Genomic DNA, 18,288 nt, shown 5'->3' with positions numbered 1-18,288 from the left:
TAACCATTTGTCTTGTCGGTATTGTCCAATCAGAATTTTAATGTTCCTGTTCAGTTGGTTCAGTGTCTTTTTTAGGTCGTTATTTTGGGTGTAAGTGTATAGTCTGTAAGGTTCTCTTATGTTTTATGAGTCTCAGTATGAAGTTGGGTAGGGTGTGTCGGTAGAAAACATTTTTTAATTCAGGGGTGAATTTTCCTGTCGCTAGTGAAAGTTGTTGTTGTATGGATTCAATAGAGATGGTCTGTGCTTGCGATTATATGTAGTTATGTATGTGATGTTTTACTTTGCCTATGTCAGTCTTAGTTAAGTTTAGCTTTTTCTCTTGATTCGGTGTACTGAGGGTAGGTTGCGTATGTTTTAAGTCTATGTTAAACGTTATAGCCAGATGGTCCGATCCAAGTTCGTTAGTTAGGCTTATGTTATTAATGCTGCTTGTTAAGTTTGTTGTGTGCAGTAAAACGTCTGGTGTGGAGTCTGGGTTTCCGGGCATCAGAAAAGTTGGTGGGGTGTAAATATCTATATTAAACATCATATTTAATATTGTACATAACTGAAAATCAAATCCATATCATTTGAATCGTGACTGTTCGATATTCGACATAGTTAATTTAATTAATTATCAACTCTCAAAGAGTTTGTTTGTTATTAGAAAAATAGTTCGCTTTCAATTAAAAATTCCTGGAAAGTGTTATTATGCTTTCTACGACACGAAAACAGGAATATTTAGAAATTTTTAATTAAATCGTTGAAATTTCGCCTTATATTGCTGTATATGCTGTAAATTGGCTATTATCTTTTACTCAGGTTATTTCTCTTCTTTCTTAATTAAATTGAGGTCCTATTAGTTAGCGGATGAGCATACTAACATGTAATAAAACTTAGCATACTAACATGTGTTATTTATGTATTACTGTTTGATAGCGTTATAATGAAATCCATTACACAAGACGATTTGATATATAGCAGCAGCAACTGTGTGCACTCTTTCCAAAAGTTGAAGAAAAAATTGCAGAAATTCAAAAATATATATAGTTAGTGCAAGAGCGCGCAGCATTCAGTTTCAACTGAAAAAAATTTCCCAATTTCATTTTTATCGGGTTTTACAATACCATTACCGTTTTTAATAGGAGTCAAAATGCACAGATATTTTCAGCGTTTACTCTAATCCAATTAGAGCCAACTGTGACTGTATAGCGCCTTTCCTCAAAAAATTATCAATTCAAACAGGCACTAAGCGTTAAAATAGCAAACAGACAGTGCAGATGTCTAGTTGGTATATTATTTAACAAACGTAAATTAGAAGAGAGCGTCCTAAATACATTTTGGGTTCAAGGATTTGAGAAAACGTATATACTGATGCCTAATTAATTGGAACTAATGACATTTATATCCAATTTAAAATACAAGATATTTATTTTACGAAAGTACGAAAGTGGAGAAAGTTCAACGTATTTTTTTAGAGGGAGAATCGACTTCTCGAAGCAGGATGCTAATGAATTAACATGGAAACGACTTTTTAAAGGCAACGTATATGCTCATTCTTTGTTCATTCAGGCATTTTTATTTGACATACTTTCTTCTTTTTGCTTAAAAACAACCTTCCATTCAGGTTGATATTATATATTTATAACTTGTTTGATGGCATTGAGATATTCAGCGACGATTCTATCGATGTGCATTCAGGTTGGCTGGATTTCTGAATGGAATTTCGACTTACTGGAAAAAAGCAAAGCAAATACGACTTCAATCAGTCAACTTTCGCCTTATTTGATTTCATAACAGACAGAAGTCAATTCATAAGTAACATTTTTAATTGGAATCGGGGTGTCCTGTAAACTGCTAACATCGATAATTTTTCGAAGTCACGATCTAACGTGTCTTTTTAATTTAAATAAAGTATCTGATACAGTTTTGACATACTTACATTTCCAATATATAATTAACTACTCAATAAGTATCAAAGAGTAGTAGTTCTAATTTAACGCAGAGCTTCTCAATTCCCATGATACCTGATACTGTACGGTTTTGAGCGGAAAAGATGGAGCTATCCATTAAACCATCAATTTTCCTTTAATAATGAAACTTCTTAGAATGTCTGAAACTTAAACGTGTGAACAAAAAGCACAGCGAAAGCGAAGATACACTGCAGTCTGAAATTTTGCCAATATCGCGTTTAGGAAAATTGAGTAGAACCGAAATTTTAGGCTTAATTAAGTACATTTCAATCAGCGAAAAAAACAATTTTGCAGGAGAAATTTGACGCATTAAGTAACTTTCTGAAAATATTTCAGATATATTTGCCAATTTATGCTAACTAAGTGTTTGGTGTCGAAATCAAAGTTGTTTTAAAGGAAATAGGTACTTTATAGGTAATTTTTACAATTTAGTGAAATATGTTTTGAGTCATAAGTATTTAATAATATATTTATTTGTTGAACGCTACATTGTTAAGATCGTTTTGATCAATTCAAGTTCAAAGTGGCAATTCCTTTAAAACATTTACTCAACAGTTTTGTGTTGTTCATAATCCTAAAATAGACTTTTATTTCGTCATTTTACCACGTCCAAAATTATGTTTGGAATAAAAGTGCACATTTAAGGGCCTCATCTTGCAAAAGTAACTACCGCTCTGCAGCTGAATTGGTGCTCTAAATAAGAGAGGCTTTCAACATATCAAAGTGATTAATTGTGAATTTGTCATATCCATTTCGATATCATCATCGTGAGAATCATTTCTCAGTCGTCAGTTAGCATTTTCTATTCAAAATGTTTTTAAAAAAACAAAGCGCTTGAGCATTGTTTATTGACTAATAATTGGGAACTGAGAACAAAATGTGTTTTTAAAATTTCATAATTGTAGTAGATTAATCCACTGGCTCTCAGAAGACCAAATTATGAAGAAAGAAATCGGTAAGCTTGTAGTTCTGTTGAAAGGCAGAGCAAATAATTACTTTATTCTGAATTCCAAAGCGCATCTGAAATGAATAATTGAAACGATATTTTAGGTGTTGATTTCCATTGTGTTTTTCACAGTTTGTTTGCTTTGCATACCATTAAAATATATACATAATAGTAATAGAAGGAATGGGAGTTTCAAAATACTATCCTCTCCAAAACAGTTTACAGAACAAATAGAAATTAACATTGGTGTTACCCTACATTAGCACGATATAGCTAGTGGCAATACTGTTTTCACTAAGAATTATATTATAGTTATATTTTATGTTAATATACAAAACCGCAACAGAAAATATATCATATTAAATTAATTATAATATCAATTTATTTGCATAAAAATATCTTCAGAACATGATAAATGATAAATCATAATTTAGAAATTGCGATTAGGTAAACACAAATTATTTCCTGAGGAGTTCAACACCTGATAATAGCAAAAACCTGGAAATATAGTGAAAATCGCAAGTTACAATTTGGGTAAGAGTGGCTAAAAAATCGGAAAAACTCGAAAGTTTGCATTAAATAATTGTGATTTCATAATTTCGATAACTGTTATAATGTATATAATGTATTATCGATAATTCTGTAAGAAAAGTAAACGTTTCTTACTAGGATTTTGCTCAACATTTAATTCTTTTCACAATTTTTTTACACGGATTAAAACTATTTTAATGTAAAAAAGGATACAATTAGACGATAAGTAATAACATTGAGATTAAAATTTTGAAATATATTAACGTGTGTGTCATACCGCCTGCAATTATGAATATTATTAATTTCAGGGTATACATTCGAATCCTCTTTTACATACTTTTAATTTGCTCTTATGAACACTTAAACCACCGTAAGTTTACGAATTATTTCTGGGTCACATTATTTGAAAGTAAAGGAATAGCATGATTGAGCAGTTTTCTAACGCTCGAGATGAATATCTTTTATCAACTACTTCCTAGGCTTTGGACGTTTTTTAAATCTAAAAAAGCTCATTAAACCTCTTGTCCAAATTGGAATTCGTCACATAAAGGTAAACGAAACGATATTGCCGGTTTTCCTATGAATTAGCATTTATATTGAAAATCGTTTACCAATGGTGCGATCAATGTTGGATACTAGCGAAATTTGAATGGTCGCATTCGATACGGGATTCGGATCATTTCAGTCGGTATCCTACGGATTCTCGGTTAAACCGATTAATCTATTGATACAAATCAGAGTTGACATAGAGACAAGAAATCTGGAAAAAACGTCTTTATTCAGAGCTTGCTTGAAGTTGAGTTTTCTAGGAAACAACTAGCCGAGCTTAAATGTGTTGTTGTTTACAGATGATCAGCAAATATATCTAAAGGTAGATGTATTGCAATTTAATTCAAATGTTTTTATCCATTCTTCTACCGCCAAGGTTATTATTTTGGTTAAAAATTCTCAACCTTTGGTATTGTAACCACGACTATAGATTTATCTTTAATAAATTGATAAAATCTCATAGTTTAAATATTTAGTAAACAGGACCTACAGTGTGCCTTAAATCTAAAAACAGCATCTTTCCTAACATCTCTATATCGTCTACATCCTCAGATCTATTAATGTCTTTGTCCTCTACAAAAGATCCACTACAAAAGAATATCTATACAATACAAGTATGCAATTATTTATTGGTAATTTATTAAGAAAAGTACAACACAGCTAACTAGAGTAATTAATCATTTTGCAATTCTCATATGGCAATATTTTTACTTTGTAGGTAGCATTTTATTTTTTATTTAAAAAATCCATTATGGCCGGAGAAATTAATCTATTTAAAAAGATGAATTCCCATTTAATGGCTTCAAGCCATAACATGTTTCGTCCATTTCTAGTAATTTACTTCAGGTAGAGTGTGGCCAGTATTACGACTAAAGCATCGTAAAACTCATGTGGAAAAACGACGAAACTAGCGGTAAGTTTCGAAACTATTTCTCCTCCAGAAATTGCATGATTCAACTCTGAATTTAAGATGAAGCTGCAATATAACTAGAAGACCCGACTTCTTTGTCAAGCAAGTTCAACTACTTGCTCTAGGGAAATTACTGCATTTGTTCACTATAAAGAACATTCTCTGGCCTGTCTAACTATTGTTTGATTCCATTCAACTCAAACTTCCGTGTCTAATAATGCTGAGAATTCGACGTTTTCGAAAATGGGATATTTTGGGAACTGAACTAAAAATTCGAACGTGAAACGCATTTGCAATTTTTATTGACTGCGTAGATGTGCAATCACGTACATTCCCATTGTCTGCAGTCAGCTGATTTCTCTTGAAATTTGTTTATTATTTTAAAATATTCGTAGCCTCTCAAATCATTTTCTAGCAATTTATGACGGAATAGTATATTATATAACTAGGTAGAGAAGTAAGCTATTCAATACCGAGAACTTTTATATCCTGATAATATATAATGTGCGAGGTATTTAATAGTCTTCTCGACCGAAGTATATACAGGGTGTCCCGTAAGCTCATGATCAAAAGGGTATATTCTTTGGACCAAAAGAAGACGATCTGATCTAACTTTTATTAACAAAAAAATGTCTGGCTCCTCTGATATTGATGGTCAAAGTTCTTCAAAAAAAATTGTCTTTTACGAAATACCGGGAGAATGGTACGATGTATTTTAGTAAAACTCGCTGTGAATTTGTTCTTATGTAAGACTCATATTTTGATGAAACAATCGAGTTCAGCTGTTTTGGACAAGTAGTGAATTATTGAGTGTCGTGGTACAAAAACTACCAGAACTTTTTAGTTGGAGATTCTTATTTTACAACTTAATACTTATTAAAATTAATTACTTTTAATCGTGAAAGCTCTAAATAAGTCAATCTAGACAATGTTATTCCAAATCATATGGAGCCCGCTTATTTTATTTCGATTTCATAAAGGTTCAATTACATTAAAAATTAGCTTAAATGTTTTACGTTGTTAGGAAAACCGTTCATTTCATCGATATCAGAGAGGAATTTCGTCATTTTTTAAGCTTAAGGTTCTGGCACTCTAATATGAACATTAATCTGTAGAATGATCGGTTTCCGGCTACCTAAAAAAGCAAACCTTACTACTACCTGGAAACATTTCAAAGCCACTATCTTAAGAAGCATTAATCTATATTAAAAAGTTATTTAATAAATAAACACCTATTTTATCGGGCGTCTTTTAAGCGCGTATATCTTGATAGGAGGGTCTACCAAATTTTTTTTACTGATTCGTCATATTATGTTGAAGCCCTGTATACCTATGTATCCGCAAGCATTTTTCTAGACACTTAGTATGTAACAAAATCGCAAAATATGTAAAACTATAAAATAGAAAGTTTATCCTTGATCTTTTACCCTTAAACAAATAAGCAGCTGTGAGTCATATAAAAAAATTTAAACATTAAAAACGCATTTTTAAATATTTTCTAATATTTCATTCTTCTAACTAGACAACATAAATATCGCTTTAGACCGCAATTACAAAACTAATCAAACTGGAAATTTGACTAGTAATATTGTTTCCGATTGACTAAATTACGTAAGGTTTTAATTATCATAATCTGAAATGTCTAATATGCTGAAAATTAATTGAAAACGGATTGCTATATTACACACTTAACTGAGGAAAAGTCAAATAGAAACGGAGAAGTTTAACATATTTTGAGCCTAGCGGCGATAATTTGGATCAAAGTTGTAAGTTCTAACAAGTTGCACTGTCAGAAGCTCCCACCTGCTAATACTCTGAGGATAATTAATATGATCACTAAAGTTGAGTATTTACGTTAAGAATAAAATGAAATGGTCTAAGGAAAAAGTGCTTTGTTGTTTTCGAGCTTTAATAAGTTTAGTTCTATAAATTTAAAAACTGGCTCAAGTAAATAATCGGGTTTAGCTCCTGCAATTCAGTTTTTCCATAATACGTTTTTCAAAGTTCGGTTAAACAAGTTATAAAATATAGTTGTATTGCAACTGCATTCAATATGTCTGGATATTATTTAGCGTCCCATAAAGCCGATCTTCTTTGCTTGAGCGCATCTGGAGCTCCATTATGAATATTTATAACTGAATTGCATGTTTCCATTGAGGCAGCAAGTTGTTGAAGAGGATGTAAACTTAGGTTCCGTGTTGGGGAAATAGTTGAAAAGTTTTCAGTCAGCATATTTGCTGTTTATTTGCATGCAAATGTGAAGATATGTGTAGGAACGGTGCTGCTAGAAGAGGCGCTAAGTAAATTCAACTCGATGAAGGGCAAAGGTTTCGCGCACATTTTGAAGTAGGGATTTTCTATTATTTATCGCTGTTTGTTTCTTTAAGGATAAAAAATCGATGATAAATTGTTATGGTGCTGTCGCACCACCCTAAGAAAGGGTTTTGAAGTATTCTTTTTTTAAAAAGCACTTTCATTTATGTTAAAAATATAAGAGATGAGAAACGACACAACAGGAGTTGGACAAAGTAAAAATAAATAAATGAAATATTAATTTAGGATGTGCTAATTTCAAAAAAATATATTTCCATTATTGCCATTGACTTAGTATTTGTTTGGTAAGAGGAGCAGAGCATTACCGTGTGGCTTCTTCTTAATGTTTGCTTAGGGGAATCATTGGTAAACAAACGTTTTAAGAATGTATATTATTTATCCGTCAAGTCTACTCATAAACCGCGAGAAATATTTGATAAATCGATAAACAATCATGTCACCGACTCGGAATTATTACGGTTTACTTCGAAATTCTTCGGAATTTCATTATCTTCGTAAAACTTTCGAACCCTGATAAATATTTAGGCGAAACAATTTCGGGTCCGATTTCTAAAGAAAAAGCGTCCGCATAGTTTAGCTTGTGGCCGACATAAATATTTAGCTTTTCGGTGTAAATCACGATTTTAAACTGATCCTGAAAATAATGTTTGAATTTATTTATTTTCTATGCATCCGAGAGAAGTTTTCCCCAGAACGATCAACCGATCAATAGGCTCATTCACATTATATAATGGCCAGTATCATAACTTAACTGCCAAACTTAATTCAATTGTGTTTGGAACTTATTTTAACATAAACATGCGTTGAATTGCGTAACACGGATATATTGCTTTGTTTCAGTTGACTTTCAGTGTTATTATTCAAAATATGTTTTACATACCTATAGATTTATATTTCCTAGGAAGTGTGAGTGGAGGTCACACTCACACTTCCTAGGTACATGTTTTGGAAGAAATTTGGGTAAAAGCTCAATTCATTCAAAAATCTATGAATTAACAGGTGATAAATAGCATGACCACGGTAATCACACTTCAGTAAAGTTTTTATTAGCTCCAACGTTTTAAGGGTGACAACCGGTTATTAATTAACTGTTCACTTACTATTTTACTTTGGAATAAATTAGAATGTGCTTGGCACGTTATAATTTATGAATCAACTGTTCAAAGAAAAAAATGTTTTTTGTTAATCTGATTTATATTAACGCCTTTATTAAGTTTTGGAAGATCAATTTGCTGCCTTTCTACATTAGGTGTAATACTTCGCAAAATATTGAGAACACATTTAATTTAATCATTAACAATTCACGAAATAAAAAACACAAAAAATAATGAAAAAACTAATAAAGTGTCGGAAAAAACTTCTCATTTTAAGCAGCTAAAATAACCACCTACACTATAAAAAACAACAAAAGTAATTAGTTTTTTTTACAAACTTCTTGTTAGGTATTTTGCCTCAAACATTTTTTGTCTTTAATAAAGACAGAATTTCCTCACGCCTTTTTTTTGCAATCAATTTGCACAGACGAATTATCAGAGCGAATTTTCATGTACTGTATTATTCTACTATTGTTACACAATTTATTAACATACTCTTTTTTAGGTTCATTTAGGTTCTTTTGATAACGATAACAGAAAATCACTATCGAAACGTCAAGGTAATTTTTCAAATTGATTTCTTTTCTAATTGGAATTTTCTCTTACAGCTTGAGCCTTAGTGTGTCGCAGGATACCCTCAGCTGATAGTTCTTGATTACTTTTTGATAAATAATTCGTTCTTATTGCGAAATAGGAGCACGATTTATCAATCTGCAATAAAAGACGTGAGAAAATTATTTCAAATTATTTCGTTTTTAATGACATACATTTTTTAGGAGAAATACCCAACAAGAAGTTTGTAAAAAAATTAATCCGCCTCAACAATATAGGACTTATCTAAAAGTAATTAGATTTTCAACTTCTGTAGGTTCTCAAATTTTATTTATGTAATATTTCAAATTTACTTTCTTAAATAGCCTGAAATTCACTATTCATTCATGAATAATAATTATTTATTTATTAATATCACTGCTACTTAAAATAGAAAAATGCAGTATAACGAACTATTATTTTAAAAAATCCTTCGATATGAAACTAAACACCACAAACAATATCCTTTCTTTTAGACCAACCAAAATGTGACTACCACTGCCTATCTTCTACTGAGCAGCAAAGTTGGACAGAACTGCAATTGGACAATTTTGTTTCAAAACAGAAAGATCTACTTATTCTAGCTACAAATTCATTTTTTTGAAAATTTATGCATAACATAGTCTGCACGCGGATGAAAATTAAGTTGCGTTTTAAAATTTTGCCCTAATATTTAATTTTCTTGGAATAAAGATTGGCGTCACCATTTGCACTAGTCTGAACACTTACGTTCCTTAAAACAATATATCTTGAGTAAACAGTTACTCTAATCTTGGAACACTCTGTACATTCTAACATGACTAGACTTAAGAGGTGAACATAAAATATTGGCTATCGGTTTGACTCATAGTAAATCAAAGAAATATATGAATCGAGATATGCAAAGGCACCAAAAAGTCGTTTTTCGTGAAGGTGATTTATTATTTTTCCTTTGTTATTCGTATATTCATCATTTGAAGAAGTGGAAATTCATTATTTTCCTTTTATAGAGATACAATTCGTAGAAATTCTTTGGGGTGGAATTTTTGTAAATTATGGAAAGAATGATGGTTAGGAATGAGAAAAGAAATGAAACGGTAAACATAATGTTAATGTGTCGGACTGCGTTGCACTCTGGAAAATGTGCTAAATATTTAGTAATTTCAAGAACACTAAAAAAGGTTGCACGCATAACCAGAATCAAGCGAGAACTGGAGTCTCTATATGGAAACCACACTTTCAACTCTTTGTCGTTTAGTCAGAGACGAAATAGAGTCTGCATTAAGACTTTCAGAGATATTAAAAGCTGCATGGCCCAGCGATTTATCGATTTTCACCCAGAGTTCCACCTGAACACCTTAACCACCAACATTTTTCAATCAGGTACAGGTTCTAGAGGCAAATTTTATAAAATAATTTTATTTCTGACGGTAGTTTAAGTAATTGAAAAACACATTAATTGTACTAATGATCCACAAGTCACCCGAACATATAAATTTTAGAAGTGAATATATAGTCTTGAAACTTATGTTTTGCGCAGAAACATTATACAAGATACTTGTGATTTCAAAACCCCATAAAGATATTTTGACCCACGACCCACTAGTTTCAAGCGATAGACAATTAATAAATTCTAACTTTTGATAAACTCAAAATTCTATCTAGCGATGTTGTTAACTATGAATCTTTTCTAACACTTAATTAAAACATAACTACCACGTGCAAATAATTTAATCAGTACTTTTATAATGTTTAATTCACATGCAATATTCTCAATCCTCTTAAATAATTTGTATGATATATTATGTTTTATATGTAATTTCAAAAACAACTTTAAAAATTAACTACCAACTACAGAAACAAAAATACACATACAAAAAATTACGTAAACAAATCAAAAGTCATCAATAAAATAATTCACATAATCAAAAAATACAACCTAAATTAAGGGACAGACAGTATAATGATGGGAAAACATCGCCCAAAGTCATGATCATTAGAGTGTCGGGTCTTTGAGTTGGATCTGGTTTTAGCAATAAATATAACAATTCTTGCATTTGTTTTCCATATATTCGGGTATTTATGGGCCTAATTTTTCCACCAGCAATCGACAGAACTACATTTGATACCTGCAATAACAAATAAAATTAGTGCTAAATTTTTTGGCTTAAAGCCTAGATAATCTCGAATTACGGATTTAAAATCTCACCATTCAAGAACAGTAAATGATATTGAGTACAAAAAACGACTGTAGACAAGTCAAATTGTATCAATTAGAAAACTAATTGTTATTACTATAAATATTTGGGAGAAAATCAGGTAGTTTTATGCGGCTAAAATGGAAGTTACAGTGACAACAACTTGTATTTTTATTGCTTTCAACCGAGCTTCCTTTAAAGTCCTTCCAATTATTTTAACAGAAGATATGCAATCATAATATACTTATATAAATCTCGAGCTCAATACTGCGTTTGTATATTATAACTAGTTTTTTTCGTTTTTTGCTTTTTTAAAATAATATTTGCCGCTCCGATCTATATTATGCACAGGTAATTTCTTTATTATCATATAATTATTAAAATATTAATATTAATTATTTTTCTCGGCGGCCTGAAAGCCGAAATGCTGAACTTTTTCAGCCTTTTAATTATTTGATCAAATTGCACAAAATTAACTTTTGTTGACGGGTTGAGTCATAACGAGGAGCTTTTTATTTCAATGTATCTACTCACCGTTCCATCAAATAATTTTTCTAATTGGCACATTTCAAATAAAATGCATCCTAAAGCCCAAATGTCTGATTTCGTGTTGTACGGTTTTCCATCGCAAATTTCTGGAGCTGCATAGTTGCAGGTTCCAATTACGGTGTTGGTAAAACAATTTCTATAAATTCAAATTTTGTGATATGAAATCGTCAATTTATCCAAACAAAATAACATTCCAAAAATATGACTATTGTTATTATCCATTAGTTAGGTACGAAGTTTCAGATGATGTATAAATTAGCCGGATAACTCACTTTGAAAGCAATTTCGATATTCCAAAATCCCCAATTTTGATAACATTCGCATTAATCCCGGTAATAAATATATTTTCGCACTTCAAGTCCCTATGTATGATGCCCCTATTATGAATGTGATGCAGTCCTAAAACAATTTGGCAGAAGAAGTCCATAACAGCCTAAAAACATTGAAACGGTAGTCAAATCTTTCTATCAATATATATTATATTGAAATATGAAATATTATATTGAAATATTGAAATGGAAATATTATATATATAATATTTCCTGAATTTTCAAAAAAATGATGTTGTTAAATATATAAAATTGTAGAGAACCTGCGGCTCTAAATATGCATTTGTGGTTCCTAGTTTCGCAATACAGTCGTGTAGAGTTCCATGCTCAGCATATTCCATAACAATTATGAATTTTCGGTCCAAAGTATAACTGTCTAAATACTGAATGATGTTCGGATGATTCAAGCACCTTAAGATGTCTACTTCGTTTTTTGCTTTCTTCAAATCATCCCCCATCAATTCGAACGGAATTTGCTTCATAACGAATGATTGTCGGTTATGGAGTTTTTTTGCAGAGGTAGATGGTTCTGCAAGTACCATTACTTTATACGAGGTGTCTCATAAGCACATGATCCAACTAGTATTGTTAAAGACCCCACTGACTTTTCTAGACGGTTTTGAACGAACAGTTAAAACTGTACGGTTTTGGAATGGCACGACAAAATATCCACACACTTCTTGACTACTCTGAGTTATTTTTCAACATTTTAACCGTATGGTTCTAGTGAAGGATTCCAGAAGAAGAAATTTACTGTTAGCAGTGAAAAGCTGCTAGCTTTCATGATCTAGTAGAAAGCACAATAAATCAAAATAGGACTACCACCATTTTGGCGAGTTGAAAAACTATCGTCCATGTCCTGATCGTTCAGAAGACTTCACTTTTTACTTCTTTCCTACAACACTCCCACATAGAGCCACCCACTATTCTACATGAAAATGTTTGTGTTTGTATCTCTATTAATTTGCAGTTAATTCATTATAAACTGTGTTGTTTGTTTTTGGAGGAATAACTTCTGTAAATCTGAATACATTTCATAAAAACGTTTTATCAAGACTCGTTATGAACATTAAAACAAGAATAACAAGTAAGTCAAGATCTAACAAAGAAAAAAACAATTTAGTTTGTTATTGCGCACTAAAGCCTGTGGGCCAAAGCAAGGTGATCTGCCCTAAATTTATTAAGAAAAAATGTCCGACTTTACTGGCATTTATGATCTCCAAAAAAATATTCCTTGTATTATCTGGAAAATGGTACCCTAAAATGGTCTGGACCTTTCTGTGGATTTGTTTATACGCGAAACTAATATTTTGTTGAAGCTTCCGCGTTTATACGCTTTGGACAAATGTTAAATTCTTGAGAGTTTTGCTATAAAAACTACCTTTAATTAAAATTAACTTTTTACATGGTAGCTGGAATTACTTCAATTTTTTAGTGTATGTATTTATCCTTGAAATTGAATTATGTGCTACTCAATAATTCTGAATTCTTTCTTATTTTGAATCCTAGGTATTGCTTCCTTTATTTGGGAATATCGGGGGAACTACTAAGAGAAGGACCATTCGACAGGAATGCAGACCTTCGTTTTACGATCCATTTGAAGAAAAAAATTCTACTTAAATGGGCTGTTTTAGCTTCAACTGGCATGAGTTACATCTGAACTCGACGATCGAGAGGAAAATCGAAGGAAGGTGGAAATAAAAATTTAGTTGCTTTCCCTAATTATAGAAAGCGGTATGGCAAGGTCCAAACATTTATTGGGCCGTCTTTCTGAAAGTGATTATTGCACCTTAATCAAGGCCTTCTGTTTAATCGTGTAAATTATGAGAATATTAAACAGCACTTCAAAAAATAACTGAAATTGTTGAATAGCCAAAAAACGAAATAATCAAAGAAGAAACATCAAGAATACAATGAAAAACAAAAGTGGATTATGGTTTCAAAGAAACGAAACTTCTAATTCTTCTTCTAATCATATTTCATAGACCCCATCTTGTAGAACTCGAATACAAGTTAGGCATCAATATATTATAAATCTCAGACTAAATAGCTCCTGTTGACTCATTGACTCATTGATTATTAATTGGAAAATACTCACCCAAAGGTACCTCTACCTAATTGTTCAGTAATGTGATAAAATGATCTGGTCATAGTTTACTACTTCTTGTCGGGTCAACAGTTAACATCACACTGTACACACTTCAAATATGAAATATTTGAAGAACTGAAATATATTTTAACCATGAAATCGAATAAAAACAGTTCTGTTTTTAAATAAAAGTACATCGCCTACTGTGTTATCTGGTATGTCTTCGCTATGCTAAAAATTCACAGAAAATTCAAATCGCAATTTACAATTTTCCATTTTACATTTTACGTCTATATTAGTCGTTCTGATAATATCTCTTGAAAATACGATTAATCTACATTTATATTTGCTATGTTTCACGATAGGTTTGTTGAAAAATTATGAACTATCAATTACTTCTCTCCTAATAGTAATTGTATTTAATATATAACAAAACTTCTCTATAACGAGGGTTTGATCTGTTAACAAATGTAACGTTTGATAGAGCAAAACTCTATCAATTGATCAATTATTCCAATCATACCAGTATCACGTTCAGACTTAATAAACAGCTTTATGAACATTAGATTGAGAATATTTAGTAAAAGAAACCTATATTTATTTATATTGATATTATAGTATATTTACTCAAATTTGAGTAAAAAAACATTTTTTGATAATAGTATCCAAATGTGGTTTTGGAAGGACCTTTTGCTTTACTGGACTCATTTTTTATTCCATTTTCTTCAAATAGTCTTTTAATCGCTTCAGCTTTAAGAGCAGTTTCTGCAATATGGACAAAATAGTCACTAAAATGTAATGATAATATTTGAGCAAATGTGGTTTTATGAATCTTAAATGTAATGGTTAAAGTAAAATCATAAATTCTTTATTTTTTCACAAGTGTGGGTTACTAACCTCTCCATTAAATTTAGCTTCTATAAATAGTGTCTAATAAATGAAAAATTTGCATATTGTAATGAAACAACTGCAAGCACCTTTGACTTATTACTAAAACAATAACCGTCCAAAACATTTGCAGAATTTCGGTAAGAGAATTTCAAAGCTGAATTAAAGCAACTTAAAAAAGTTTGATCTTCTATTAACTTCATATCTGCGAAGTCGTAATAAATATGGAATCACACCGTATTAGCTGTTTCGTTTGCCCGTCTTGAGAGTTATCAGTTATTGAAAAGGTTTTACCGGAAATTCTTAATTCTCATTCTCCTTTAAGGAGTTGCAAGCAAAATTGCCCCAACCCTCAACTTAACTTAAATCAACTGATTGATACTTCGCGAATAAATCGAGATAAACCCAAAATTCGATCGGTTTGGTGTGTGAGAGGAGATGATGAAACGGTGATAAAGTGGACGAAAGACGACGAAAATAATGACGGTACCTACAAAGTAAATGAATGACCCGTTTAATTAATTAACACGACACAACCCGAATTATGTTTAGATCATTTTTAATTACTTAATTAAACGAATATTTCTTCCTCAAATTAATATTTCTGTTACTAGATAATATATAAATAATCTTTATTTCCTATAGAAAAAGGCTATCGACCCAATAGGTCTTTCTACCCTTACTAGGTAATTTTTTAATGATATCCAGTTTTCATTACTATAATTTACTTTAATTTTAATTATAGCCTGCAACTTTAAAGTGGCTCTTTCCATCCTTTTAGAGCTCGGAAAAAATTTGCAAAATGTTTGAAGGTTTACTTAAAAATAAATTATCTGACAGAAGACATTTTTAAAAACTACAAACTTAAAACTATGAGTCTGAATTTACACGTTTGAAATGCAATAAATCGGACAATGTATTTTACAAAGCAATTTAATCCTTAAGAAGATGTATTTGCATTAACTTCCGGAGAGTATTGTTCCTAGAGAGAAGAAAATATGTAAAGTTTACATTACATGATCCCAAATCAATATTCTGTAAATTTGATATCTATTATTTAAGATTCTAAGGGTGAGATCTCCTGTCCTAGGGGTTTGAAACAAGGAGGACAAAAATATTCACTTAAAGTGTCCCACTGACTAATAAAATTGGCGGGACATTCCGATTTCTCATATTTTCAACTGCAAGAAAGATATTAATGTTACGAGTCAGGTTTTGTAAATCGGACTGTTCTCCTACGAACGCAAGCAGTAAAAATAATTTTGTTCTGCTGCGAATTACAATGTTAATAGCGCTGGAAGCAGTGATTTAAATCATTTATCAGTCTTTTTCTTTGTGATTTATAGCCTAAATGAAGACCAACTTTGTGGTCTTAGGAAATCATTCTCAATTTTTTAGAATTATGTTTTTGCTGAAGTTTTTGACATAACTTTTTATCATTATTTTTATCTGAACGTTTATAATTTAAATGTAAAATAAAGGTATTCTGTTGTAAACACACCTCTAACTATCTTTGAAGTATCTAAATGTATCAATTATTATTGCTTTATGCTGTAAATTTCAATTTTTACTGTCTTGAAAGTTAATCGATTAAATTATGTCCCATGCCATGACTTTAAACAAAATATTGCTCTCAAAGGGGTCAAAAGTGAAACTTTCTACCCAAGCCGGAGATAATGGTAAACTTTCCAACGTCGGAAGGTCATTGAAAATGGCATTTTCGGAAGAAACGTCGTTAAGAAAAAAGTGTTATTAAGGGGATAATCTACAACGGAAGTCACTTTTTATTATTGAAATCCAGAGAGCCCAAAACCAGATTACTTTTTCTTCAGGTGAATTAAGCACCAAATTAACCGGTTCTTATGCCCATTATCAATAAGAACAGTTCAACTTTTAAGTGCTTTTTGCTCAATCTTAACTAGTCAAATTTGCCACAGTACCCGTAGACTGTTTTACTATGTAAAATAGGACTAGGGGTGTTCTGCTGCGATCACACCTTCACGAATTTTTGGCCCATTTTTCAAACCGTTGGCAAAAATCAGACTTTAGTGCGATTGAAGTGGAATTTTAAGCGCTGTCAACCCCATGAGTGTTCTATAGGGCGTGGAAGTTTCAAGTTGCTACTTCAAGTTATGAACTACTTTCAAGTTATGAATTGTTAAAGGAAAGCGTACAGTTGAGTAAAAGTGTGAATTTTCCGTCGAAGTGGAGCACTCACAAATCACGGCATATTGTGCGAATGGTTTACTTTGATTCTGGTGGATTTGCTAAAAATTGTACAGCCTCTCACAAGATATCAAGCTAAAAAGGGGAGCGAGTATTTAATTTAACATTCAAAACTCTTGCCCCGAAAATCGTCAATATGAAAAAATTGAAATCGAACAGCATAGCAATACAATGAGTCACCCAAAGGGCCAGCGAGCAAACTACTTCTATCATTATGTAAGTTCTGTAGCTCAGTGAGTTTTTATGTGATAAACACCTTAATTTTGCATGAGTTTTACCGGAAAGCTGAAATAGTTTAGTCTATTATGGGCAAGGGACTAAGTCGGTCGTCGGTTCTTTGTTTATAAACGGGATAAAAGTACCAATTTAGTGCCATTTAGGCACGAACGGTCGATCATCTTACCGGTTAATTGCTGACTGTAATCCACATTTATTTTCAACTTTGTGCGGATTCTCATTGTGTGGTCGTGTAGTGCGTTTTTTTTTAATTAGACTATGGAGAATGTTGCGCAAGTTTGCAAAAAGTAGCTAAGTATTATTAATCCATAAACCCTTAACTTGAACTGAGTTGAGTTTTAGAGAAACATTTACAGTTTTATTTAGTTTTCTATTTCTTTTTCTTTCTAATCAAATCACTGGGTTTTCCAATCAAATCACTTTCGACTAAGTTTATGTAATAATACAGATTTGTCTTTTTTTCCAATACAATGCAGCTTTCGGTAAGTTAAGCATTACTTTTACCGTTCTGTATTTTTAATTACTTTAATAATTCTGTTGTAAATGGCATTTTTTGCAGCCCTGAAAACCAATAAGTACCCTTGAATCCAGACCAACGTGTTTGTCACATTATGTTGGTATACCGGTTTAAACTATTTCTAACAGCGGAGCTGAATTTAACGCGGCACAAGAAGTCGGAATCGAGCATCCACCGGACAACATTTCACTAAAATCTAAGCAAACGCTGATTTTTTCGGAAATTCTAAACCCTGAAGTTTAAAATGGCACTGTTTATCGAATTCCAGCCCGCGTTAAAAAGACAAAACTTCTCAGAAAGCTCTTCTCATTCAACATTTCACAGAAAACAACGGAGCACAATTTAAATAGGCAAAATTTCGCTCAA

The 18,288-nt window shown here is 31.6% G+C and overlaps 1 protein-coding gene and 1 long non-coding RNA gene across 2 annotated transcripts in view; one reads left to right on the top strand and one right to left on the bottom strand.

Annotated features, from left to right (window-relative positions):
* LOC125504838 overlaps positions 1-13,873 on the top strand; it is a 26,816-nt gene extending 12,943 nt beyond the window's left edge. The window contains exon 3 of the long non-coding RNA XR_007281733.1: positions 13,475-13,873. This is a non-coding gene — a long non-coding RNA (uncharacterized LOC125504838). The remainder of the gene's footprint in view (positions 1-13,474) is intronic.
* On the bottom strand, positions 10,606-14,183 carry LOC109545194 (serine/threonine-protein kinase Nek8). Its single transcript, XM_019915735.2, has 5 exons — positions 14,064-14,183; positions 12,229-12,494; positions 11,909-12,069; positions 11,622-11,772; positions 10,606-11,018 (listed from the first exon to the last, which is right to left on the bottom strand). Exons 2-5 carry the CDS (start codon positions 12,445-12,447, stop codon positions 10,815-10,817), a joined length of 735 nt encoding a protein of 244 aa, XP_019771294.1. The 5' UTR covers positions 12,448-12,494; positions 14,064-14,183; the 3' UTR covers positions 10,606-10,814.
* Positions 14,184-18,288: the final 4,105 nt, after the last annotated feature.

The sequence above is a fragment of the Dendroctonus ponderosae genome, unplaced genomic scaffold, assembly GCF_020466585.1.
Source record: "Dendroctonus ponderosae isolate FM_Combo_2020 unplaced genomic scaffold, Dpon_F_20191213v2 Dpon_F_20191213_6, whole genome shotgun sequence".
Classification (NCBI taxonomy): domain Eukaryota; kingdom Metazoa; phylum Arthropoda; class Insecta; order Coleoptera; family Curculionidae; genus Dendroctonus; species Dendroctonus ponderosae.
The sequence above is the reverse complement of the archived record's forward strand: the minus strand, read 5'-3'. Positions and strand labels throughout refer to the sequence as shown.

What these genes read in the sequence shown, in the direction of transcription:
- LOC109545194 (XM_019915735.2), bottom strand. Translation starts at nt 12,447, where the DNA reads ATGAAGCAAATTCCGTTCGAATTGATGGGGGATGATTTGAAGAAAGCA. An exon ending in ATGCATATTTAGAGCCGCAG is followed by an intron (nt 12,070 to 12,228) that starts GTTCTCTACAAT and finishes CAATGTTTTTAG; the next exon opens with GCTGTTATGGACTTCTTCTG. An exon ending in AAAAATTATTTGATGGAACG is followed by an intron (nt 11,019 to 11,621) that starts GTGAGTAGATAC and finishes TTGTTATTGCAG; the next exon opens with GTATCAAATGTAGTTCTGTC.